We start from the raw sequence: 26245 nt of genomic DNA, 5'->3' as shown, positions 1-26245 counted from the left end.
GACTAGGACCTGAAGGAGAAGTGAGAATTCCTGACATAGACAAAGTCATTTGCATTGCATTTGAATTGCATCAAATCCACAAATATTTATTGAGCTTCTGGAGCAAACAGTTTCTAAATGCCATACACAAAGGTTAATGTTGAACTCTGAGCATATTGGAGCTCTGAAGGTTGGTTCTCACCCTTGCCTCCACATTAGTATCACCCAGGAATCTTTTAGGAAACTGAGCGTACCAGTACAAATTATTTACTGTGAATTTATTTCCTGTGAATGGGCACTTGTATACTTGGAAAGTTGGATACCACAGATATATCCTTGTACTGATCTTTTGGTGAACATATGCTTGTATTTCTGTTGGGTCTGTACCTAACAGTGGTATTACTGGGTCATAAGATGTGCATATGTTAAGCATTAAGAGACACTGCCAAATAGCTATTGACCATTTGGATATCCTTCTTAATGATGTGGCTGTTTTATCTTCTTTTTTCTTAAAAAAAAAAAAAAAAAGGAGGGGGGCCCTACATGGCTCAGTAGGTTAAGTGTCCAACTCTTGATCTCAGCCCAGGTCTTGATCTTACGGTTGTTAAGTTCAAGCCCTATATTGGGTTCCACCCTGGGCGTGGAATCTACTTAAAAAAAAAAAAGATTTATAAGAATTCTGTATATATTTTGGATTTATTTCAGATAAATTGATTACAAATTTCTTCTCTCTCTCTCTGTGGTTGTATTTTCATATACATAATAGTAGTGTCTAGGAGTTATTAATTATAATGTATTCTAGATTTTGTCTTTTTACTTTTAGTTTACTTTTGATAGGCTAAAAATAGTTATGGGAAGAGAATGTCAAAAAGTTTTACATTTGAATAATTTTTATTTCAATCTGCTTTTCGTTTGTAATAAATATGTTCCCACATCACCAAAGTGCAGTGCAGTGAAAGCCACATTTCTCTTTCGTGTAATCATATCACTTACTTCAATTGTGTTCTCTCCTCCTTGAGATGTCTGTTCCACAATTAGCTTGAGAAGCACTTGGTGTACTTTTGCATGTTTAGTGAGCAAATCTTAGTGACCATTGACTGAAATCAGTATTCACATGGGATCTCTTAAGAGCAGAGAATATGATTTATACCATCAACAGTTCATTTCTTTAAAATATGCCTTAGTAGGTTAAACCAGAGAGGTTTGTGGCCTTGGAATGTGAGAAAACTAAATAGACCCACATTTTTCTACTGTGACTACCACCAGAGCAAATTCTCACCACTGACTTTTCGTTCAGCGAACTGTGTCTGCTTTTTCTGTCCTATGACACTGTTGACTACACTCACTTCCTATTTCAACCATAACAGTTCTTTGAACAAGAGGGAGAACAGTCCTCTTCCTCCTGGCTCTCCTAGGGTCATGCTCAGTGAGGAACGTTCTATGGCAAAATCATAGCTGAGGTCCAGTCTCACAGCTTTGTACATTAATGCACCATTTCTACAAGGCTAAGTCTTCCCTCAGGATGGCTGGGTAAACCAGGACTAAAGGTCCAATGCATAATATACAGAAGACCAGTTTTTCCCTTCAACACCCTGACTTGGTCCTGAGCCCCTGCAGGTGTTATCACTTTTCTGTTCCAAGTTGATCAGTGGTCAGGGCCTTAGCTGCCTTTTTCTGTCACAGTACCATAGTCAGGGAGAGCCCCTGTACTCTGTCAGGTAGGTTTTAGAACTTTAAATTTTAAAGGGAAATGTGAGATCATGATTTCTTTTTTTTTTCTATGCCCCTGGGAAAATATGCAGTTGTTTCTAATTAATCCTCAGTAAGATTCATGCACAGCACATAAATAATTTGCCATTAAAAAATTAAAGCTCTTCCTGCTCAAAAAAAAAAAAAAAATTGGCATAGGAAAGAGCCAGCTCGTATTTCGTGACAATAGCATCTGTCACTTAGACTCATTGCCTGAGAATCATGAACATGATAAAAGGGTTGGACTCGATCTCTGTTTATCACCTAGCACACCTATTAGGTGCAGATGCCAGTACTGTTACGTAAGTGGACAGATTCAGTTTTATTCCTTCACATAGGAAGGTTGAGTATCAGTTTCACAGGATACCTAGTGTTTGTGAAGTTCCAGAATTCATTATATCTGATATAGCATGGCAGGTAAATTGATAGGAAATTAATTGGAAGACAGTTCCAAACATAATAGCTCAGTGGAAACATCCAGAATCAATTAATCAAACTGCAGCTCATTTTAATTGGACCTACTCTAACCCTGAAAAGTCATTGGAATCTTTAATTAAGCTTTCAAGCTCAATAGTATTTACATTGGCTGTGTTCTTCAGAATAGTTCATCTTAAAGTAAGAAATTTTTAACTTGAAATCTAATGGTAAAGTAAAAATCCTCAACACATGTATCCCATGTATGTTTATGTCTAATTAGACCTTTTTTTCTGATAATTAAAAATATAGTTTAAAACCATTCGATTAGATAAACATTAACTCTTCACAAGTACACAATACAGAAGCCCTGTTTACAAGACTAGGTGTCGATTTTCCTCTCACTATTACAAATAAATGTATTTCATACAGACGATGGGTTTTTTTTTTTCTGTTATTATCTCCGTCCTCTGACCTTCTTGTCCACTGAGTACCTATTCCTACCATTAACATCATGTGTTTCCCAGTCTAAATCCATTATTAGACCCTGAGCTCTTTGAGGGCAAGTTCAGTTGCATATAATTCTGTACCCTCTGTGTCAGACACCATCATGCCCAGCGAAGAACTACTAAGTAGAGCTTGCAGAACTGGAATGTTTTTCAAACCAAAAATGATCTAAGAAATAGAAGAAAATGAAAATGATCTTTTTTGACCATATTTTAGTGTGGAGAGAAAGCGACTCCCTTGCAAGAAAAGGCCAACTGTAGATTCTTGTCCTGTTCTGCATCAACTGAATGTGTTTATTTTAATATTTCCTCAGCTGTGTGCCCTGTGGGCTTGTCCCTGGAATTCTCTATGCCTCTAGCTCCTTGTCTAGAACAAAACAAATAAGAATAAGAATAAACAAGCTGGGACAGATGAAAAGGAACTGTATTTAGCTGTTGGACTCCCACATTATCTAGTTATTATGATGTCACTGGCAGAGGGAGTTCAACTCCTAAATCAGAGAAACTTGCTGCTTCAGAGTGTCAAATGCTTAACAGACCATGATTTAACACTACTCTGTCCTATAAACTATATAAATATCATGATTTAAAGTACTATAACACGAAATAAAGGAAATACACCAGGAATCCACCTATAATCCAGACTTCCCAGCACCTAACCCTCCTCCAGAGTTCCCGGGCCAAAGCTATAAGCAAAGCTATGGGATTCTTTTTTTTTTTTTTATAAATTTATTTTTTATTGGTGTTCAATTTACCAACATCAGAATAACACCCAGTGCTCATCCCGTCAAGTGCCCCCCTCAGTGCCCGTCACCCATTCACCTCCACCCCCCGCCCTCCTCCCCTTCCACCACCCCTAGTTCGTTTCCCAGAGTTAGGAGTCTTTATGTTCTGTCTCCCTTTCTGATATTTCCCACACATTTCTTCTCCCTTCCCTTCTATTCCCTTTCACTATTATTTATATTCCCCAAATGAATGAGAACATATAATGTTTGTCCTTCTCCGATTGACTTATCTCACTCAGCATAATACCCTCCAGTTCCATCCACGTTGAAGCAAATGGTGGGTATTTGTCATTTCTAATAGCTGAGTAATATTCCATTGTATACATAGACCACAGCTTCTTTATCCATTCATCTTTCGATGGACACTGAGGCTCCTTCCACAGTTTGCCTATTGTGGACATTGCTGCTAGAAACATCGGGGTGCAGGTGTCCCGGCGTTTCATTGCATCTGTATCTTTGGGGTAAATCCCCAGCAGTGCGATTGCTGGGTCGTAGGGCAGGTCTATTTTTAACTCTTTGAGGAACCTCCACACAGTTTTCCAGAGTGGCTGCACCAGTTCACATTCCCACCAACAGTGTAAGAGGGTTCCCTTTTCTCCGCATCCTCTCCAACATTTGTGGTTTCCTGCCTTGTTAATTTTCCCCATTCTCACTGGTGTGAGGTGGGATCTCATTGTGGTTTTGATTTGTATTTCCCTGATGGCAAGTGATGCAGAGCATTTTCTCATGTGCGTGTTGGCCATGTCTATGTCTTCCTCTGTGAGATTTCTGTTCATGTCTTTTGCCCATTTCATGATTTGATTGTTTGTTTCTTTGCTGTTGGGTTTCAGAAGTTCTTTATAGATCTTGGATACTAGCCCTTTATCTGATACGTCATTCGCAAAAATCTTCTCCCATTCTGTAGGTTGTCTTTTAGTTTTGTTGACTGTATCCTTTGCTGTGCAAAAGCTTCTCATCTTGATGAAGTCTCAATAGTTCATTTTTGCTTTTGTTTCTTTTGCCTTCGTGGATGTATCTTGCAAGAAGTTACTGTGGCTGAGTTCAAAAAGGGTGGCCTGTGTTCTCCTCTAGGATTTTGATGGAATCTTGTCTCACATTTAGATCTTTCATCCATTTTGAGTTTATCTTTGTGTCTGGTGAAAGAGAGTGGTCTAGTTTCATTCTTCTGCATGTGGATGTCCAATTTTCCCAGCACCATTTATTGAAGAGACTGTCTTTCTTCCAGTGGATAGTCTTTCCTCCTTTATCAAATATTAGTTGACCATAAAGTTCAGGGTCCACTTCTGGGTTCTCTATTCTGTTCCATTGATCTATGTGTCTGTTTTTGTGCCAGTACCACACTGTCTTGATGACCACAGCTTTGTAGTACAACCTGAAATCTGGCATTGTGATGCCCCCAGATATGGTTTTCTTTTTTTAAATTCCCCTGGCTATTTGGGATCTTTTCTGATTCCACACAAATCTTAAAATAATTTGTTCTAACTCTCTGAAGAAAGTCCATGGTATTTTGATAGGGATTGCATTAAACGTGTAAATTGCCCTGGGTCACATTGACATTTTCACAATATTAATTCTGCCAATCCATGAGCATGGAATATTTTTCCATCTCTTTGTGCATTTCTATACACTAACAATGAGACTGAAGAAAGAGAAATTAAGGAGTCAATCCCATTTACAATTGCACCCAAAAGCATAAGATACCTAGGAATAAACCTAACCAAAGAGATAAAGGATCTATACCCTAAAAACTATAGAACACTTCTGAAAGAAATTGAGGAAGAAGCTATGGGATTCCTTGTTGAGCAGACAAAACTCCAGCAAAGATGCTAGGAGAATTTGGTCAAAGACTTAACTCTGAGTTCTCGACATTCTGTTGAGATGAGTCAGCAGAGTGTGAGAATAAATAGGGAGGTCTGAAACTAAGGTGAGTAGCAGCTTTAATGTGGAAGGAAAAGGAGAAGAGTCCTAAGAATAAGGGGAGAAGAGAGACTTCAAAAATGGGAGGAGACAGAGTAAGTGTAGGAGGAAGGAAACAAGAAGATTATCAGCTATTCTGAGACTCCGGGATGAGCTAGACTCCTTTGTCCTTGGCGTGCCCACATAAACTGGAATTGGAATATATCTGGTTCTATAGCACACTGCATCTGGATTTATAAATAGAAAATATGACTTCACTGTATTTGCTTCACGGAAGAGGCACTAATTATGTCAACTGAAGTAATTTCAATACACAAATTTAAGTATAGTTGTTCGAATGGAGACCCTTATGTCTATGATCTGAATTCTAAATACCATTAGTGCCATGAGTCATGAGTCCAAAATTCTTAAGAATTCTTTTAGTTTTCCCTTCGTGGTATTTTTGTTATCCAAAAATATAGGATTGATCTATTCAGAAACATTCCTTGGGTTTTTTCCTCATTCTCAGGCTTGAGGACCCAAACTACCCTGTGTGGCCAATAGTGTTCCTCTCTCTGAAGCATCAAGCTCCCACTCCTATGGCATCATCCAGTTTAATGAGCCAGTGCATTAACTGATTGTTAATAATCAGTTATTAATGTCAATTGCTGATTAATTAGTATGATTATAAATAGCTACTGCACAGCTATTATGTGTTGGGCACAGTTTTTTGTGCTAGGGTACAGTGTGATTGAAGCAGCCCTTACCAAAGTGTATCTAATGGCGGGACTCTCGTAATATACAAAGTCTGTTGGTAAAATGTAAAACCTGCTAGATGGTGACAAAGGCCTATTTTTAGGGTCTTTCTGGCCAACTCTTGGTTTTGAAAGTTAAAATAAAAACCTGTTTAATCTCTGAGGATAAGGAGATGTTTATTAATGAAGGCTAGATGAGAGCTAGCTAAGTAAAGTGGTAGAGGAGGGAGGAAGCGCGTCCTAGGAAGAGACGGTTTGTACAGAGCAGGTCTCAGATCCTGATGGTGAGGCAGCATCATCTGTTCAGTGGCAGAGCTCCTTTTTCGAGGACCCGTGACCCTCTAATGCACCTGGGTAGAATCATCCAGACTATTTAGAATACTATTTTCCCACTTCAAGTTCTGAGTAGAAATTGAAGGAACACCTTCAATTTATGGTGTTCCTGGACATCGGGTGAAGGCCCTTTTCGAGCTTACATTCTTACTAGGACATTGCTTATAAAATGTGGGGTCGACTGACCACCTGAATAAGATCCACTTGGGAGGTCTGTTGATTGTTTCGATTCATAGCCCCTGTTTCTGGCCCACAGAATCAGTATTTCTTGGAGTGAGGCTGTATTTTTAAGAAGGCTTCCGTGTGACACATTCCTTAAAGTTTAAGAGCCTCTATACCTTACATAGCAGGATCAGATTCCACTCAGACAGTGGAAACCTCCTCAGGGGTGACTTGATAAGACATACTGTCATGTATTATTCCATAAATGCTATATCACTGTCTCTCCGACAAACCCCTTTCCCCCAGTTTATTGAGAATCTTTCCAAGCTTAGGTCAATCCACACTAGACCAGTATTTAGAAAAAATTCTCTGGGAAATATGCCAGACAAAAGTGAATAATCTTAGTTACCATTTTTTTAAAGATTTTATTTATTTATTCATGAGAGACACAGAGAGAGAGAGAGAGAGAGAGAGAGAGAGATTGAGGCAGAGACACAAGCAGAGGGAGAAGCAGGTTCCATGCAGGGAGCCCGACGTGGGACTCGATCCCGGGTCTCCAGGATCACGCCCTGGGCTTAAGGCAGGTGCTAAACCACTGAGCCATCCGGGCTGCCCAGTACCATGTTTTTGATGGAAGAATAATAACCAAAGACCACATCAGTGCACAGTCGTTAGAAGAACTTAAGGTGTCTTTCATAATTCTCAATAAATTAAAATCATACCAGCATCAGGACCAGGTTTCAATATGAGAAATGGAGCCACACTCACCCCAAATATATGTTGGTTTAAAATTGAAGAAAAAAAAAAAGCTTCTACTTAAGACTGTCAATCCATCTCACTGTTACTTTGCATGAACCTAAGAGCCTTATTTTGTTCTTTGAAAAAAACTCAGAAAAGAAAACCTCTCTGACTTACATTTTAATAAATCCTTTTTAGAAAACCAGTATGAAACAAATTCAACCTTTGGAAAAAACAGAATTCATGTTTTATCTTCTTAGATCTTTTCAATGTTCTGTCACAAATTGCGCTCCCCACATTCTATTGACACATCCAGTTTTGGCCATTCCCAGTAAGGCCAACTTTGGCCGTTCTGTGAGGCCTCCGCTTTGTTTGATCTTTAAATCCTGAATAAAACACCTAGGAACATGTTTCCATTTGTAGTATTTCCCTTCTAGGTGGAACGGCCACCAGACAGAGGGGCTTTCTGGGCTGCATTCGATCTCTGCAGTTGAACGGAATGTCCCTGGACCTGGAAGAAAGAGCTAAGGTGACGCCCGGAGTGGAGCCGGGTTGCAGAGGCCACTGCAGCAGCTATGGAAAATTGTGTCAAAATGGAGGGAAATGCAGAGAAAAGCTCAGTGGCTTCTCTTGTGACTGCACCTTCTCTGCATATACAGGGCCATTCTGTTCGAAGGGTAAGTATGGCTTGGGGTGTCCTAACAGGAAAACTCATCCAATATGAAGAAAACATCCTCCAGTCATTTTCTGGGTGGCTAATTTGAGACAAAAAATGCTTCCATTTCTGATTTTTTTTTTTTTTTTTTGCAAATTTCTTGTTTCATGCTAACCCCATTTCATTTCATTGCTATTTGCCTCAAGTCTTTAAAAAATAGTATCTATTAATAATAAATCCTGTAAAGTTTGCTCTAGATGTCTTAAGGTGTTGGCCACTCATTATGCCTTTTTTCCGTCTAATGTTGATGCTCTTAAATGATAAGGCTATCAACAACCTGTCCCACAAGGTGGTTCTCTATTTTAAAATCACTAAAGGCATTATTGTTATTTTTGATGAAGAAAGTCAACTGTGAAAGGAGATTGAGGAAGTGGGGTTTTTTTGTTTTTTGCCAAACAAATATTTTTTCCAAGAATAAAAATAACTTTTTCACTAAATATGCACGTGTAACAAAATAGAGATACTCAGGCATTTTGCTCTATGATGTGGCCAATATCTGTGAAGTAAAATAGTGAAATATTTGTCAGTTTGTCTTGTTCACAGACCTATGTCATGGAAGAAAGAAAGAACTGAGTGCAGTATTAAGTGTTCTGGACGGACTTCTCTGAATACACAAACATTTGTTATGCTTTCATAGTTACTCCTAGAAAACTGCCATCATGTTTAATTCAGTTGCTTTATTTGAGTGTGTCTGGGCTACTGAACCTTTTCCTGTAGGAGGCTCACAAAAATTGCCTCCAAATTGAAGCAACTCCTGCTTTGCAAAGAAATCGTGTGGGATTATTTCATGAAAAGTGGGGGAAAAGTCATCTACTTTTTACTGGAACTAACTTATAATTTCAAGTCAACCTGTGATAATAACTTACACATTGCTGCAATCATTCTAGGAGGCTGTTTACATAAAGTTAACGGGCATCTGGGGGGCTCAATGGTTTTAGTGTCTGACTCTTGATCTCGGCTCAGGTCTTGATCTCAGGGTCATGGGTTCTACATAAAGTTAGAACAAAGACCACTTCTTCCCAAGAAATTGTCTTCACTTTCTGAATCTAAATGATTTCTAGTTCAGCTTGCTAAGTGCAATCAAGAATGCTACTCTGTGGCTAAGTATCATATTGCATATAAAAAGTGTATTATAGATAATAAAAATCATAAAACAAACACACAAAAACATTCTTCAAATACCGAGGGAATGGGGATGTTTCTGTGTTACCCTGTGAACATCATTTACAACTCATGTTTCACAACTGGTCCTTTATAGTAATGGAGAGAAGCAGAGTTCAAGGATCCAGCTCTAATTATCCCTATAATACCCTCCTCATGTTCATATATATATATATATATATATATATATATATATATATACATACACACAAACATGTGGGGTGTGTGTGCATGCATATGCATGTGTGTGTAAATTTGGGATATTAATCTCATATAAGCAAAGTACTACACTTTTGTAAAACTAAGAGAGGCTGGATAGTTCCTTATGTGGATCCACTGCTACACAATGCCCACTGCCCTCTTTTATAATAAGGCTGGATTTAGCTTCTTTTTGTAGGGCACAATAAATAGGGGGAAAGTGTTTGGGCAAAAAGGAACGTTTCTGCCCTTGATCCTGGAAGGTAAGATGACTCTTCAAACGTCCTTCCTTCCTATTACAGGAAAACAAGTGTATTCTAGGTACAAAATAATAGATGGGACTAAAAATTTAAATTAAAAAATGGATGATAAGGGAGATAAAAGCCAAAAACTGGTTTATGTCTGAAGTTAGAGAGGACGGCATTATGCTTTCAATTGTAAGGTTAGCTAGTAAGTTAATTATGTGTAATTCTAACATAAAGCCATTTCAAGGACCGTCATAAAAGCTCTATTAATTTTCTGTTATTTAATTCTGGTTTGGGGCTCTTTGTTATATCTATACAATTTGTTATTAATAATTAAATAATATAACTGAAACAAGATCTTTGTATTTAATTTTTTTAACATAAAATGTGTGTATCATTTCAGAGATTTCTGCATATTTTGGATCTGGCTCATCTCTGATTTACAATTTTCAAGAAAATTATTCCTTAAGTAAAAATTCCAGCTCCCACGCTGCTTCATTTCATGGTGATATGAAGCTGAGCAGAGAAATGATCAAATTTAGCTTTCGAACAACACGAGCACCAAGCTTACTGCTTTATGTGAGCTCCTTTTATAAAGAATACCTTTCAGTTATCATTGCCAAAAATGGTGAGTGCTTTTTAGATGAGAGTGAGAGAAAATTGAATTAGAACATTAGATTAGTAATAATATGGATCATTCTCATGTTCTTGCCTTTCAAACTACAAACAAGAAGAGAAGTGTGCCTGTTTTTTTTTGTATTGAGCTTTGTTTTTCAATACTATCCTAGAAATTTAATCTGAAAGGATTACTTAAAATTATTAAAATAGCTTTAGCTTGTTATAATTTTGATGATTTCACACACTCAATGTTAATTTTTTATTTCTATAAAATATTTATCATATTTTAATATTACTTGAAGCTCTTTATGATATTCCATGTCATATCAGTATCAATTTTGTGGTTCATTTTGAAATAAGACGACTATTTGTATATAATAAATATTTCCTACAATTAAAACTAGAGAAATTTTGAGAGGATGTTAACAACCTAGCATTATATATAAGAAAAGGTCCACAAATCTGTTGCTTCTAGTGGTCAGCAATGCAATAGTCATGGGAAATGCTGGCACATCAGTGCAGGGCAATGACTTGTGTGGATTAGGATATGTGTATGCTACAGAAACTTTGTCACAGAAAACCACTTGCTGATGTTTTTTCTCCTCCCTATATTCAGATTAAAGATAAAAATTCTATAGATAAATAATCTGAGTAAGGAAAATAAATGTATAAACTTGAATATATCATTTCAGCTAAAATAAATATGGCTCAAGGGCACTGAACACTAAAATAAAAATAATATCGTTTAATAAGTATATTTACCTTCATTTGTGTACCTTTTGAGCTTGAAGCTTATTTATGCATTAGGATATTTTCTTTGTTAAATTGGAGATACCCTGTGAAATAAATTAATTGGCATTTTGCAGGCAGCTAAGTGAGTAATATTAGTTCTCATGGTAAGTGTGGCTAAAAACCATTCATTTAATCCTAACTTCATTCCAAAGTCTATGACCATGACTACTTGGAAATATTTCTCATCTTTAGTAAAACTGCATTTGCTTATAAAAATTCCATTAATCAATTGCATTTTAGGAGTGACAGGTGTGTTTTTTCAAAGATGAGATTATGGAAACATGTTAATGCAATATTCCACAATAGTTTGGCATTTCATAATATACTAAGGTGTATCTTTTTAAGCTAGAGGCTAGTGTAGAGACCTGCTTACACTTAGCTGCATATTTGACTTGTAGGGGAAAAATTAGATATTTGCAGGAAAGACTGCTTCTTGGCAACATGCTTGGTCTTGATCTGGAAAGTAGTGCAATTTGACATAGAAGCTGACTTCTGGAATTATAAAGAAAAGAAACATCCAAATAAGCTACTGTGAATTTTCCACCAGAAATCAGTAGCTAAAAAAGAGTACTCTGAGTTTTTGTAAGTAGTTCTTAAAGTACAATTTAACTAAAACTATAACTTCTCTTCCCTACTTTAGGAAGTTTGCAGATCAGGTACAAACTAAATAGATACCAAGAACCTGATGTCATTAACTTTGATTTCAAAAACATGGCGGATGGGCAGCTTCACCACGTGGAGATTAACAGAGAGGAAGGAGTGGTCTTTGTAGAGGTAATACAGTAAATTCAATGGAAGTGTAGTAGTGGTCACCGTTTTGATTTCCCAGCATGGACTGTCAGCAGAATTACGATAATGAATAGACTAAAGACATCCTCCCAGTGCTGCTCTTGCCCACGCCATAGACAGACTGTCAAATGTGGTCTAGTTTTTGAAAGGATAAAGATTCTGTCCAAGACATTACTGATAGTTGATACCAAAAATGTCAATGTTATACATTATTCGGGAGGGAAAGCCATCTATTTTATCATATGTACCACTCAGTAGGGGTATTGCTACTCTAATGAAACCAATGGAATTGTTCACTGTACCAGCTTTTGAAGAAAAGCATGAATGTTTTGGCCCTCTACATAGAGGAAAATTTCGTAGCTGAATGACTCAAGAGAAAATACCAACCTAGCTAAAAGTATCAAGGTGAAAATAACTTGTATCTTTTTTTTAGCTTTACCATAAGTTTTGGATTTCTCATACAGTGAGAAAATTAGACTGATATAAGGGAATAGGAGGTTGGGGTGCACTGATATCTGAGGGTACAATAAGTTTCCATCCTTGTAAATGACTTTTTTAGATTTGTTTTTCTAACTCTTTGGGGACATACTAATTAATTGCCTATTTTATCATTTTCTTTTGTCTTCCTTTGCTTTCTGTTCTCTTCCCAACAAAATGGCATCCCATCTGGCTGTTTAATCTCATGTAACAATTCTATAGATTGACGAGAATGCAAAGAGACAAGTCCACCTGTCATCAGGTACAGAATTCAGTGCCATCAGGTCTCTTGTACTGGGCAGGATTTTAGGTAAGTAAAGGCACGACCTTCCCCTAATCATGACGCATAAAGATCAGAAGAGTCCTATTCCAAATATACACATGTACACATAGGCCACACACAAATTCATCATGCCAAAAGAAATCTCCTGTTTTATTTTAATTACAAAATGAGTGATGATCCAGGCAGAAACTGTACCTTCTCGGAGGTTTATGTAACCATGTGCAGGGACTTCCTGCTGAGCAAGCATGGTCCCTTGATAGTAATGCTTCTGTGGTCTCTGCATAATGAAACATGATATTGTTCTCACACTTCCAAAAGATCAAACAATAAAGGTAAAAATAACAGACTATGTATCACTCAGCTGCCAAATGCACAGGTTGTCATCTAATGATCAAACTAGGCCCAGGCCTAAGAGAGAAGGGAGGGGGGTGCCATTGCTTTTCTTCAAGTTCATGAATCTGCTTTAGGTTCTGGCTTGGATCCTGTTTACCTTGTTGAAATGTGATAGTGACTTGCCGCTCTTCCTGGAACCCAGTGTTTATTTAAATGTGATTATTATTTATATCCACCAATTACTTCTGATATTAGCACTGAAGTAGAAACATACTCTTACCATTTTAACATCAAAATGTATATATATACATTTTTTAATACTTGCCAACAAAGACTAAATGGAAAGAGGGACAGTACGTTTTGAAAGGGTTTTCTTTTTAGTTATAAGTAAATTATAATTTCACATTATTTGGTGGGGGTGGGGGACCTCTTGCAGTCTGATTTTCATTTCTTGTTTGATACTTGACAATAACCTGGAATATTTTGCCCCAAATAGTAAATGGAATGTTTTATTTTTTGAACTCTTTAGCTAAGCTATTTGTACCTTGACTAATCATTCCTTACATTCCCTGTACATAATCTCAGAATCCTGAGAATGTTTGATTAAAACCACGGGTGAATGATCAAAATACTGGCCCTTGAGAAGGTTAATAGTTAAATTTATAAATATTTATAGGCTTTTTAGGACTGTGATGAGCACCAAAATTGTGTGCAATCATTCTCCAAACAAACGGGAAATACAAATTGCAATGTTCTCTCAGTATGCTAGAGTGGACACGTGCAAAGTACTTCTTAGATATTTGGAAACTTAACTGAAAAATTCAAAGTGAGTTTCATTGTGTAAATTATGTAAATTCAACTATAGTAATAAAAAAAATCAAGTAAATATAACAAATCCTGATCTCAAGAGTTCCTCAGTCTAGCAGGGTCTGAGACAAGGCATTACATAAAAATGTAAAACATAAGATAGAAAATTTTAACAGTCATGCATAATGTTAATACAATCATATTTCTGAAGAAATAAAATCTTCAAATTTAATGCCACAGTTACTGATGAAAATACTTTTTGTGAGTAGAAATATGTTAAATGTATTATAAAACAATTGGGAAACTTATCTGCATTCTATTAGGAGGATTGCATTAATTAAACAGAGGAATAATAAGATTCATTATATAAATATTTCCCTTTTTGTAAATGAGTCGAGAGATAAGTAGGGAATTAAAGATGTTAATGTTTTTATTCAAGAATAACATATTATTAAAATGCATATCACTCATACTGAGAAGTAAGATTAAAGTCCAGATTCAACAATGAATTTTATAGTCTGAATCAACTCATTCTTCTAAAAGTATAGATAAGAATTTATATGGCATGTACCTAAGGTGTTGATCTTGACCAAGGGCTAATTGTCTATTCAAGTCATTTGTAATTCAAAGGAAAGTAATAATTTATGGTCAAATTTGGTGTGGTATATGAATTTACAATAAAATATATGTAGTATATTATTATATTTTAATATAGCATATTAATTTATAATAAAATAGATGCTAAAATGGAGCTATTAATTTTCCAGAGAGTGTTCAGTCTTGGAGTTTATTATGTTAGACTGGGTCCTCCAAGAAGCAGTTGCTAAGACAAAATTAACCATGTGAAGATTTTATTCAGGGAACACTTGTAAAAAAGAAAGTGGAGACAGAGCAGGCCAAGACTGGCAGAGCCATCAGATGGCCATGCAACTCTGCCTCCAAATGAAGGAGAGAGAGAGGAAAAGTTAAAAGTATCCTGGAAATCTGTGCAATCTCAGAGGGGTTGAGCAGTCTTTGGGGAACCCTTGAGCCAACTAGCCATCAGAAGAATCTCCTGTTTCCCCAGAATGAGGAACCCCTTAGGAACCTCTGCTATGATCAGCCACCACTGGGAACCACCCACATGAAGCATGGTCTTGGCCCAAGTATAAAGATAGATTTCAGAGTCTGGAAGCTGAGGCTCTTGTTTGATTACTCTCCTCTAGTTGGAGGTCTGCAAAGCACATTCTCGGGCCCAATGCTTACCAATATGTTTTTCCTATTTGGAAGCCTGTGTGGCTCAGATTCATCTAGCACATACTCTGTGATCAACTGCCGTGTATACAGAGAATGCCATTCAGCAAGGTGGACATTACACCTGCCCTCAAAGAGCTCATGGTTATTGGGCATATACACATAATGGTTATACAAAATGTTCTTGTGTATCCAGTTGAGTATAATGTATCCTAGGTTGCTTTAAGATAAAATAGTTCCCAATTACCCTCCAAAAAATGAGTTAAAATATTTGTATCATTTTATAATTTCTGAATATTTCTTTTAAGAGAACAGAATATAAACATTCATCAGTCTTTTTTTGGGGGAGTTGTAATTTGTCTGCCTTTTCAACCAAGGACAGAAGATATGACCCTTCACTGCCACTTTAGATGGAAACCCAGAAAGGACATATTTTCCCTCTTTCAACTTTCTCCATTACTCATATTTTAAATTTAGGAAGAACTGTGAGATAATTTTGGATTATTGTCACTATGAACAAACATTACTAGCAGATACTCAAAAGGAAGGTAAATTTTAGAAATAATATAAAACTGTATTATGACAACACGGAAACCATCTCTAACTCCCTATTACACTTAAAATATTTAAGGACTCAGTAACTTCTACAATAATAATCACTAGCAGTTGGGAACTGTGGTGGGAAGATCAAGGTTTTCACCAGGCAGCTTAGTTCAGATCCTCCTACGATCAACTTCAACTACATTAAATCTGCTCTTCATATTCATAACTCACTATAAAATTAAGCTCTGAATCCTGTATCTAAATACTTTTCTATGTTGTAATAGTCTCATGATTTATTTTAGTAAAAGCTGGATGATGATTTTCACTCACTGTGAGTGCTCTGTATATGCTTTTGCATATTAGAGATCTTGATCAATAGTCATTATTCATCTCTTCTGAGGACGCAGAGCCAGGAGGTACCTCAGCTAACTGCGTGGAGATTAGGCCAGATGTAAATGTCTGTAGTCAGCAAGGAAAGGACAACCACTCAGTCTCCACTGAAGAGCTGTAAGAACAATCTCCAGTGTGTCAGAAATCTTTTATGTAAAACTCGCTTCAGTGCCTAGAGGTGAAGAAAGATCAATCAGATGACTTGAGTCCTGATTGTGTAAGTATATTGTGAAATGACACTTAAGATAATCGTTATTTTAAAAACAAATTTTAAAAGAAAAATACGGCTTAAAACGAAAGCAGTAAGAAATCTTACTGTTTTTTCTTCATCAGGTGGATTTTTGAATATTTTAACAATTAAAACATCCTCAATACATAGAGTGGCTTCATCTTTGTGTTTCCAGAGAATTAGCAACATTATTTTGAACTGGCCATACCTAGAAACTTAAAAACACCTTTCTCCTCATCATGATTCATGAGTATAGATCAAAGTGTCATGTCCCAAAGAACATTCAGGTTGCTGAAACATGTTATCTGATTTTAATTATAGAGCAAATGGTACGGTAGACATTGGGATTTTGTCAGAGGCTCATATAATTAGAAGGATGTGCTCCAGGTGGGAAGGACGAGTCGGCTCCTTTGACAATGATATCACCCTCATCGCTTTCACTTGGCAGTCAAACATAATAAAACAGAGCTCTACTTACACTTCAAAAAAAAAAAAAAAAACAAATGATAAAAGCACAAGTCACACATCTCAAATTATATATTTATCAGCTGCCAAATCTAGGTACAATGATAAAACAAGAATAATTTCTAAGATAAAAAAGAGAAAGCAATTGTTTATTTCTTTAATTACTGACATGCTTGAAAATATACCTGCACGAGGAATAAGTAAAAAATCAAGTCATTATCAGGGACTGACACTATTGTGTGAGTGACTTTATTAAAGAACAGGAATTGATGGATGAGAAGAGAGAATGAGGTTGGCAGGAGAGTTGGATACTTCAGGAGTTTGAGGCACAAAGCAAGGAGATGCTGGCCAGGCCAGCCTAGTGATAAGCTATGAGACTGGTCAGTCAGCGTAAGAGCAATGAAATGTGAATTCTGCTAGCGTTGTCTGTTAAGTATAATAGAGGGTTAGAGATGATTTCTGTGTCATCGTAGTACAATTTGATATTATTACCTAAAAATTACCCTCCTTGCTTGATAACTGCTACTCATGTTTGTTAACGATGAGTGGAGTTAAAATGTTGTTACTCTGGTCCGTTTCCTTTGTAAAAATGAGAGGAAGCAGTTTTTTTTCTTTCTGGTCTTCCTTCAAAAAGGAAAACAGTCTGATGTCATTTCTCTGAAGTATATTGTTCACATAGATTAAGTACTGATGCCAAAGCGAATGATTCCTCAATCAGCTCCTTTAAGAGAACTCTTAACTTGGACATTATATAAGGAGTGGTCTTGGGATCCCTGGGTGGCTCAGCGGTTTAGCACCTGCCTTTGGCCCAAGGCATGATCCTGGAGTCCCGGGATCGAGTCCCACATCAGGCTCCCTGCATCGAGTCTGCTTCTCCCTCTGCCTGTGTCTCTGCCTCTCTCTGTGTGTCTTTCATGAATTAATAACTAAAATCTTAAAAAAAAAAAGAGATCTCTCTAAGATGTAATTAATCAAAGGAAATATGCAGGTATAAAGTTGCTTTGCTAACTCATTAAGGTTTTGTTGGGTCACAGTGCCGCACATGGAAAAAAAATCTCAATTAAGACCATTACACAATCTTGAAATTGCATAAAACCTTTCATGGAAAAATGTGTTCACATCTTGAATGATATAATTTAACCTATTGTAGAATGACCGAAAAATCACTGTTCAAAGGCTGAGTGAAGTTTACAGTTACTGTCTATTACTTTTTTATGTCAGACGCGTTATGGTGCAAGAACCCTGACAGCAGCAATTCTCTGGTCCATCGTGGTTTGGGAAGAACCAGGCTGCATCACACAAACTTGGTTCACATTCCTTTGTAATTAATAGGCTCCATTACATTTGTTTTTATGTCCAAAACTCATTGTAAAATGAAGTTCAGAGTTTCTGTTTATGGATTGTTTTTATGTTAGAAGAGTTTTTGAAAAGCCTGAAGATGTTTTTCACTCATTCTGTGCTGAGCAATAGCTTTGGTATATTTAGAGGCAATGACCCATAGGGATCATTGATCTCTTCTGAGGCTGCAGAGCCAGGAAGTAGCTCAGATTTCTGCAGTGGAGATTTAGGCCAGATGTAAATAAAGTGTGTGGTCAGAGGGAAGAGGGTGTCTACTCCATCTCTTAGAAGAGCTGTAGGAACAAATGTTAGTCTCAGTGATATTTTATGTAAAATATCAGAGCCAAGGGGGCACATAAGATAGTTTAATTAGATTACTTAAGGACACCGTGATTTTGTAGATGTCTTGTGACACTTTGGACGGGTTATGTTGAAAGCAGAAGAGAAGTACAGGTCACCCAGAGATACCTAACTATAAATAGCTTTTGTATTAATCAGATTTTCAAGGTTATACCTAAGAGCAGTAGGTTTGGTTGGCAAATAAATTACCTTTTATGAAAAACTTCTCCCTTATCCACATAGTATGTACTGTCTGCTTTGCCATTTTACTTTTCCACTAACTCTTGTTTATTGAATCCTGGTTGTAATTGCATATAATGATAAAAATGCCCTGTTGGGTGTCAGCCCTACTCCTCCTCTGATTTATTGCACCATGCTCTGGCAAGCCTTCTTATCTTTATGGTTTAAAGATACTAAGATTCTTTTTAAATAAAGTCCTTCTTCATAGATATGGCCAACTACTTGGTTTTGTTTTCTGAGTTTTTCTGTTTGTTAGTTAATGGGAGCCACAGGAAATTTCACAAAGCACTCCTTGTGATTGTTCTTCCATTTACTTCATACCCTTTCCAGAAACAGCACTCTTTCCCTGTATAGAAAGGCATTTCATGCAAACTCTAATTCCTTGGTACTCTATTTTTCCTGCAGACCTTTTGTTAAAAAGTTTCTTCTTTAACAAAGCAGAGGTCATTTCCTTTGTTGGAGAATACATTTGAGGCTAATTTTTTAAAAGGCAAAAATCTGAGTGAGTTAAGGAATTTTTATAATCAGAAACATCCAAAACAGGATTGAGTCCTCTCGAGAATTGTGTAAAGCAGGAGACGTCAGTCTTGAATTCTTCCACCCTCCTTGTTTTAATCCTTAACATGATGTTGGTGTTCACACCAACAGGAGTCAGATAATAGGAGAGATAGGTCTTTTTGCTCATTGGCTTTATTAGTGCAATTGTCAATGTCTAGCGAGATATCTAATGCTATGTGTTTCTAAGGCCCACTTTGCTTATGAACAACATAGTATAGCTGTTCATTTTGTTTGGACTCAGTTCTGGGGAGATGGCTGCAAAGACCCTGTGCCTTCACTGGTCGTTCTAATTTCCACCCACTGACTCTCCTGAGAATAGGAATTGTTGGTCCCGCCTGGCATGCAGTGGGGAGCCTGGAGGTTGCCAGTGAAGAAACTGTTGGGAGACTCCTTGTCCTCTGGTTGGTAGGGACCAAAGGCAGGGACCAGCCTAGGAGAGTCTTGGCAGACCCTAAATTGCATAGATCCCTTCCCTCTGCTTGGAAGTGCTTGGCTTGCAGACATCTCTGGACCCCATGGGGAGAGATCAGCATTGAAAACTTCACAGTGCTGATTTCCCCACTTTGGCAAAGAAGGGAGAAACCTGAACCTTGAGGAGTTCCTGAATCCTGCTGAGGATAATATGAAGTTTGAGTCCTCTCTGTCTAGAGGTTATGTTAGTGCTTGATCTGAACCCTCCATGAGGTGGGGCAGCTATATTGTCTACCTTCTCTGGATGTTGGCCAGCCACCTAGGGAAATCAGGGACTGGCAAGCACCTAGCAGATGAGAAAAACAACTCCATTCTTGAGAAGATTCAATGCGACGCCTGGGTGGTTCAGTGGTTGAGCGTCTGCCTTCGGCTGAGGGCATGATCCCAGGGTCCTGGGATTGAGTCCTACATCAGGTTCCACACAGGGGGCTTGCTTCTCCCTCTGCCTGTGTTTCTGCCTCTCTCTCTGTGTCTCTTATGAATAAATAAATAAAATCTTAAAAAAAAAAGATTCAATGACCAAAAAGAAGAAGAACAAGAAGAAGATTCAATAATAAAATAGGGGAAGAAACTAAACCACCAGAATCATCCCCTATCATGGTAAGCCTCTTCAGGAAAACAGATACTATCCTGATGGAAACTTGGTAAGAGGACTTTTCTTTTAGCAAAGCAACCAAAAGACTTTGGGGAACTAAAAAGTATGATTGTTCCAGACCAAAAGTGTCAGTAGGATATTCTTTGTTGTAACTTGAATTCATCACCTAGAAAATCAAATGAATGAAGCGCTTGACTCACGCCAAATTAAGTCCTAAAAAATAAGATGGGAAAAGTAAAATAGCTTAGAGAATATGCAGAGGAGACCCCCCCACCCCCGTGTGAATAATCAGCAGAACAAGAGAATAAAAGAGTTGAAATGAATGGGGTGCCTGGGTGGTGCGGTGGGTTAAGCATCCACCTCTTGGTTTCGGCTCAAGTCGTGATCTCTGGGTTGTGAGATGGAGCCCCACATTGGGCTCCTTGCTCAGAGGGGGTTCTGCTTGAGGATTCATCGCCCTGTGTCTCCTTCAGTTCTTCCCTCTCATTTTCTCTCTCATTGTTTACAAAATAAATCTTTAAAAAAAATGAAGGCGAAGCAACAGTTGTGTGCACAACGTATGAATTTTTTCAGGCTAAAGAAAAACCTTGTATCTCCAGATGAAAAGGGCCCACCGTGTTCTGTGCAAAATTCCTGAATCACAGGTAATCTCACAAAATTTGAGAAAGAAGTAATACAGCCAGAAGATGCTGGAATAATATATACAGACTACTAAGGGAACAGGGCTATGAAGAGTCAACTTTAAAATAGACACACAAAAATCACCTAATCCATCAAGATAAATTTCTGTTCCAGACACACTCCATCACACTTCCTAACTTATTTCTTCGGAGCATTACCACTCTTCACAATTTTCATTAGTTCCTGTTTCTATGTTTATTTTCTGTCTCTGCGACTAGAATGTGAGATGCCTGATATGCAGGGAATTTGTTTCCTATATCGGTAGCTCTTAAAACAAATATTAATTGATTAACTGCCTGCTTTAAGTTTTAGAATTTAAAGTCTTTTTATACAGTAACTTGTAATATGTAAAATGTTTTGGACTTGAAGGTGTAGTTTTTAAAATTCATCTCGAGGTGTCTGGGTGGCTCAGTCAGTTAAGCATCTGACTCTTCATTTAGGCTCAGGTCCTGATCTCATGAGTCCTGAGATCGAGCCCCGTGTTGGGCTCCACGATCAGCAGGAGTCTGCTTGGATGTTCTCTCCCTCTGCCCCTTACCACACCAGCTCTTTCTCTCTCTGTCTCAAATAAATAAATCTTTAAAAAAAATAAGGGGGCACACCTGAGTGACTCAGTGGTTGAGCATTTGCCTTTGGCTCAAGGCATGATCTCAGGATCCCGGGATCGAGTCCCACATTGGGCTCCCCTCGAGGAGGCTGCTTCTCTCTCTGCCTATGTCTCAGCCTCTCCCTCTCTGTGTCCCTCATGAATAAATAATAAAATCTAATTAATTAATTAATCAAAAGAAAATTCATCGCGTCTCAGATTTGTACCGAGAAGTGAATCTATCCTATTTACATTATTTTTTGGTTCAAAAGGTAAGATTTTTTAAAAGTCTATCAAGATTGTAATCAAGATTTTTAACATCATAGAATGAATGAAAAGCACCCTCCTGATTATGATGCTATTAATGTATATTTCCTTTTCCTTTCTTATTAAAGTAAAAATTCTGAAGCAAGAATGTTTAGAATGTCTTTCTAAACATAAACATCGTTCAAGTGAGTGAATGCTGTGTTTTGGTGCTAAGTTAGTTCTCAGTGTCTATAGGTGGATGGAATGGCTTCTATGTAACATAATGCTGGGGTTGGGGGTGACCCGTAGGTTCAGGGAGCCTGTGAACCTGGCTACACAGTGACACCGGAATGCCACATGTCCATCTCCCCCACCAGGAGAGTACTGTATAATCTGATTATATTATATGATTTTCAGATTCATGATACTAAACATTGAATCAGCATTTTTATCATTAGGTATAAAGTGGGAATGAAAGTGGGACAACACGGGCCTTCTTCAGCATTCTTAGTATAACAAGACAGGCTCAGTCAGAGCCAGGTTGTCCGGAGTCACTTCAAGAATAGCTGCTCTCAAGCCAAAAAAATAATAAGAAAATAAATAAGAGGCACTGCAGAAGGTATGAAGGGAGCAAAGGAAACTGTGTCAATCAGAAAGCAGTTTGTAAATAGCAGAGCCCTGGGATTTGGAGCCCAACAGGCCTTACTCCTGCACCCAATGCCCACAGCTACGCAGCCCCAGGCAGTCAGGACGGTTCCGGATCCCAGTGTCCTGCCCCTAGGACTGCAGTCAGACCCTCAAGGCTACTGTGAGCTGTAAATGGGAATATGCAGATCCCTTAGAACAGTGCCTAGCACATGAGAAATACTCAATAAATACTTAATACCTGTGACACTATTTTGTAAAAAGAGAAACAAAAATGTGAATTGGGTCTGTGTCCCTGTATTACATGCAGAGCAGGTGAGAGCAGTCCTGCCATGCTTCTGGTCACATTGGGTAGATGTGTGCATTGCAGTCTGATAACATTTGAACTTTAAAACTCTACAGTTAATTCCTCTTGTTTAGATTTCAGGCTCGCCAAGCATAAAATATAAATATATACTTCACCGTAAGACCATAAATTAAGGGCAGCCCAGGTGGCTCAGTGGTTTAGCGCCTGCCTTCGGCCCAGGGCCTGATCCTGGAGACCCCAGATCGAGTCCCATGTCAGGCCCCCTTCAGGGAGCCTACATCTCCCTCTGCCTGTGTCTCTGCCCTTCTCTCTGTGTCTCTCATGAATACATAAATAAAATATTTTTTTAAAAAGACCATAAATTAATATTCTGGCGCTCAAGCCAATCTCCATTTCACAATGTCATAGACTGTGACAATAGTCACAGTCACAATAGTTAACAGAGTTAACTAAACTCTTGCTAACTAGTTTTGCTAGTTTAGTTAACTAAACTCTGCAGCCAGACCGAATGGGCAATTGACAGGGGAACTCCAGAAGCTCACCTTTCCCTCTAGCTTCTGTGATTATGTCTCAAAAGCTGAGCTGAATTCATCTCCAAAGCAGGCAGCACTTTAATCTTTTTACTCCAAGCCCTATCCCAAATCATATTCCATCTGGGTTAAATTTACCATCTCACGAACCCTTCCTTATCAGTTCAAAACCCGGCCCATTCTTATGGAGGCTTCAGTCATTTCCAGAGTTCCCCACATCATCGTATTCAATGAGCCATACTTAGAAATTTGCCTTCGTTAGCTTAGGCTCACCATGGAGATTCTAAATGGATCTGACTCTTTTAATAAAGCCCAATAAAGGGGAATCGAGTCTACTGTGTGTATGTTGCTATTGTATTATCAGACTCCAGACATTCCATCTGCAGCCTTGCCTGTTTGCTTGTGCCCGGTATTAAGATCTGGGTGTTTCTTTGGATCCGCAGAACACGGCGACCTGGATCAGGAGACGGCGCTGGCCGGCGCACAGGGCTTCCTGGGCTGTCTCTCTGCCGTGCAGCTCAGCCACGTGGCCCCTCTGAAGGCCGCGCTGCAGCCCCGCCACCCCGCCCGCATCACCGTCTCGGGACAGGTGACAGAGTCTAGCTGTGTGGCCCAGGCTGGCACTGATGCCACATCGAGGGAGAGGACACACTCCTTTGCAGGTGGTGTATGGCTCCTCCTTTACGCAGTACCGAACACCCTCATCCCCTGGACGTTTACTGAGTCTTCCCATGCTGCTGTGGCAGTGTGTTCGCACAGTGGCTTCTGGAAACTGGTTTTGTTTGTTTGACTCCCAGTTCTCTTTGCCATTTCTTTTCTAGATTCCCAACGCTTGTTCATGTGGGCCACAGTATTTGACACTGCTGATGTTAAAATAATTGTCGACAGAGATCCCACATTGACCTCCATAATTCTGCTCTGGTTTAAAATGTTTTAAGATTTTTTTTTTTTCAAAATGTCTTCTTTTTACTTCGCTATATCACTCCCTTCCCCTGTCCCCTTTTTTATCCTTTAATTGCAGATCATTCAGGAACAAGAAACGACAGAGAACCCCTAGCTAATGCAATCAGAAGTGACTCTGCAGTGATTGGAGGTAACAGAAAGCCAGGATGAGCTCTTCTTTGGTACTTCTCATTACTAGGAGTGGTGACTGTTTAGCATCAGAGAAACTATGAAGAATCCACACATATCCCCCACGTCAGGCACTGAAGCCTGAGGTCAACGAGGGTGGTTTATTATTTATACTGGATTGTCTTTTAGAATCTTCTTGAATCCCCGAATTCCTTGAAGATTTTCAGTATAAATAATTGATAATTTCACCAAGGCGCCACACTCAAAGAATAGTTCCTAAACTGTGTAAAAATGATTCTCATTTAGCTTGAAAGTGGCCTCTTCTACAGTCCCTAGGGAATTCTGTGTATACTTGAGGAAGAAGTACTATTTTTGTTGGTCTCTTGGACTGTGTTGTACTGCTTCTGCAAGAGTTTATGTAAAAAATCAAGAAACCCTTATATTGTGGTCATGCTCAATAAAATGGATATGTCCATGCTTTAGGTGCTCACATGAATGAATATTACATTTTTAGTTGCATTTTTGTCAAATATTAGGCTAATGGAATAAAAATGATTCATAATTCTTTTAAACTGCAGAATTAACACACAAAATTTTAAAGTATATCTTCCTGGCCATGAAACAATATTCTCTGAGACATAATCTATTTAAAACCAGCCTCCAAAACATAGCTTCTTCTTCCCAATGAATGGTCCTAGGAAGGTTATTAATCAGATCATGGAAATGCTAAGTGGCTCACCTTTTCTCCACACTCTGCATATGATAAGTATATAAAAAGTAAACAGTTATTTTATTACATTGCCAGATAATGTGATGACTCTTTTACTTGGGCAGTTTATGTGAGCTGATCCATTTTGTTCTATTTTTTTACACCTCTACTGATCCAAACATCAACTTCCTTTAACTAGCTAAGATTTTCCTGAGGCAGAGAACAGACTAGTCAAATCTTTGTGGGATATTAACAATTTAAAGTATTTTTCTTTTATCAAACTAATGGTGTATGAATTCAAGACACATTAAGAGAATTCCCATCGAGTCATGTAGCAAGCAAAAAACAAACAACATGACCTGCTTAGAAGAGTAGTTAATAACTGCATGTCTAAAAGAAATGCATCAATATATTATTATTAATACATTATATGGTAAAAACTCATTTAAAGCTATAGCATCTAATGTGCTTCATATTTTAAACTAGGATTTCTTGCCAAACAGATTGTCTTTTCTCATGATGGTGCTTCGTTTGTACATTTTAACTCGTATAGATAGAGGGAGACAGACGCAAAGATAGATATCCATAGAGTGATTGGATAGTCAAGCCAATGTTAGAACAAAATAGTTAATCTGCTAAAATAGTATTGCTTGGGGCAGAGCCCATTTGCAAGATTTATAGAATAAAGGAGGAGTGTGTTGATAAGTCATTCTTTGTTATTCTGGAATGGAAACAACTTCTAGGCCACCTGTGAAATCTCCCTTGGCTGGAATGCAGAGCGCAAGAGGGACAACATGGCCATTTTGCAGCTCAGGAGGCTAAGAGTCTAGGAATCCAGTGGTGTCTGCTTTCGGCCATTGCAGGACTGAGCTTCAGAAGCAGAGCAGCTGGGCATGGCCATTTAAGCTCAGAAGGCCCTGCCTGGGACCACGTGCGATTTTTCTGCTAAATCACAGAATATCATCCTCTGGGGTGTTTCTCCATCTGGTAACATCGTAGTATAATTTTTCATCCCTTGTCTAGTTACTCGTAAATTGCACCCACTGTGTAACAATAATTAATCCATTTAAAATTTCTCCAAATTGGCTAATCACCCCTTGCTCTACATTTTGGATGATCTTTGTCTTCACTTACAAACACTGAATAATGTAAGATGGGAAAATTGTTTAATTAAGACATTTAAAACTGGTGGCCCAGATATTATAGAGGGTTTCTGGCCGGGCTACAGGATATGAATGGTGAGATTTAGACAAAAAGAAAGCTACGTAATTTCTTCATAAAAACACATTCACACGGAGCTTCAGATGGCAGTGTCATAGAGTACAGTGATTGGC

General features: G+C 38.1%; 1 protein-coding gene across 1 annotated transcript in view; it reads left to right on the top strand.

Moving 5' to 3' along the window:
* CNTNAP4 (contactin associated protein family member 4) overlaps positions 1–26245 on the top strand; it is a 241399-nt gene that overhangs the window by 210624 nt on the left and 4530 nt on the right. The window contains exons 18-23 of the mRNA XM_025426897.3: positions 7755–7994; positions 10040–10264; positions 11687–11820; positions 12535–12622; positions 23575–23793; positions 24153–24224. Coding sequence (XP_025282682.3) covers positions 7755–7994; positions 10040–10264; positions 11687–11820; positions 12535–12622; positions 23575–23793; positions 24153–24224 — 978 coding nt within the window. The remainder of the gene's footprint in view (positions 1–7754; positions 7995–10039; positions 10265–11686; positions 11821–12534; positions 12623–23574; positions 23794–24152; positions 24225–26245) is intronic.

This window comes from Canis lupus, chromosome 5 (assembly GCF_003254725.2).
Source record: "Canis lupus dingo isolate Sandy chromosome 5, ASM325472v2, whole genome shotgun sequence".
In the NCBI taxonomy this organism is placed as follows: Eukaryota; Metazoa; Chordata; class Mammalia; order Carnivora; family Canidae; genus Canis; species Canis lupus.
This window is presented reverse-complemented; position numbering and strand designations above follow the sequence as displayed.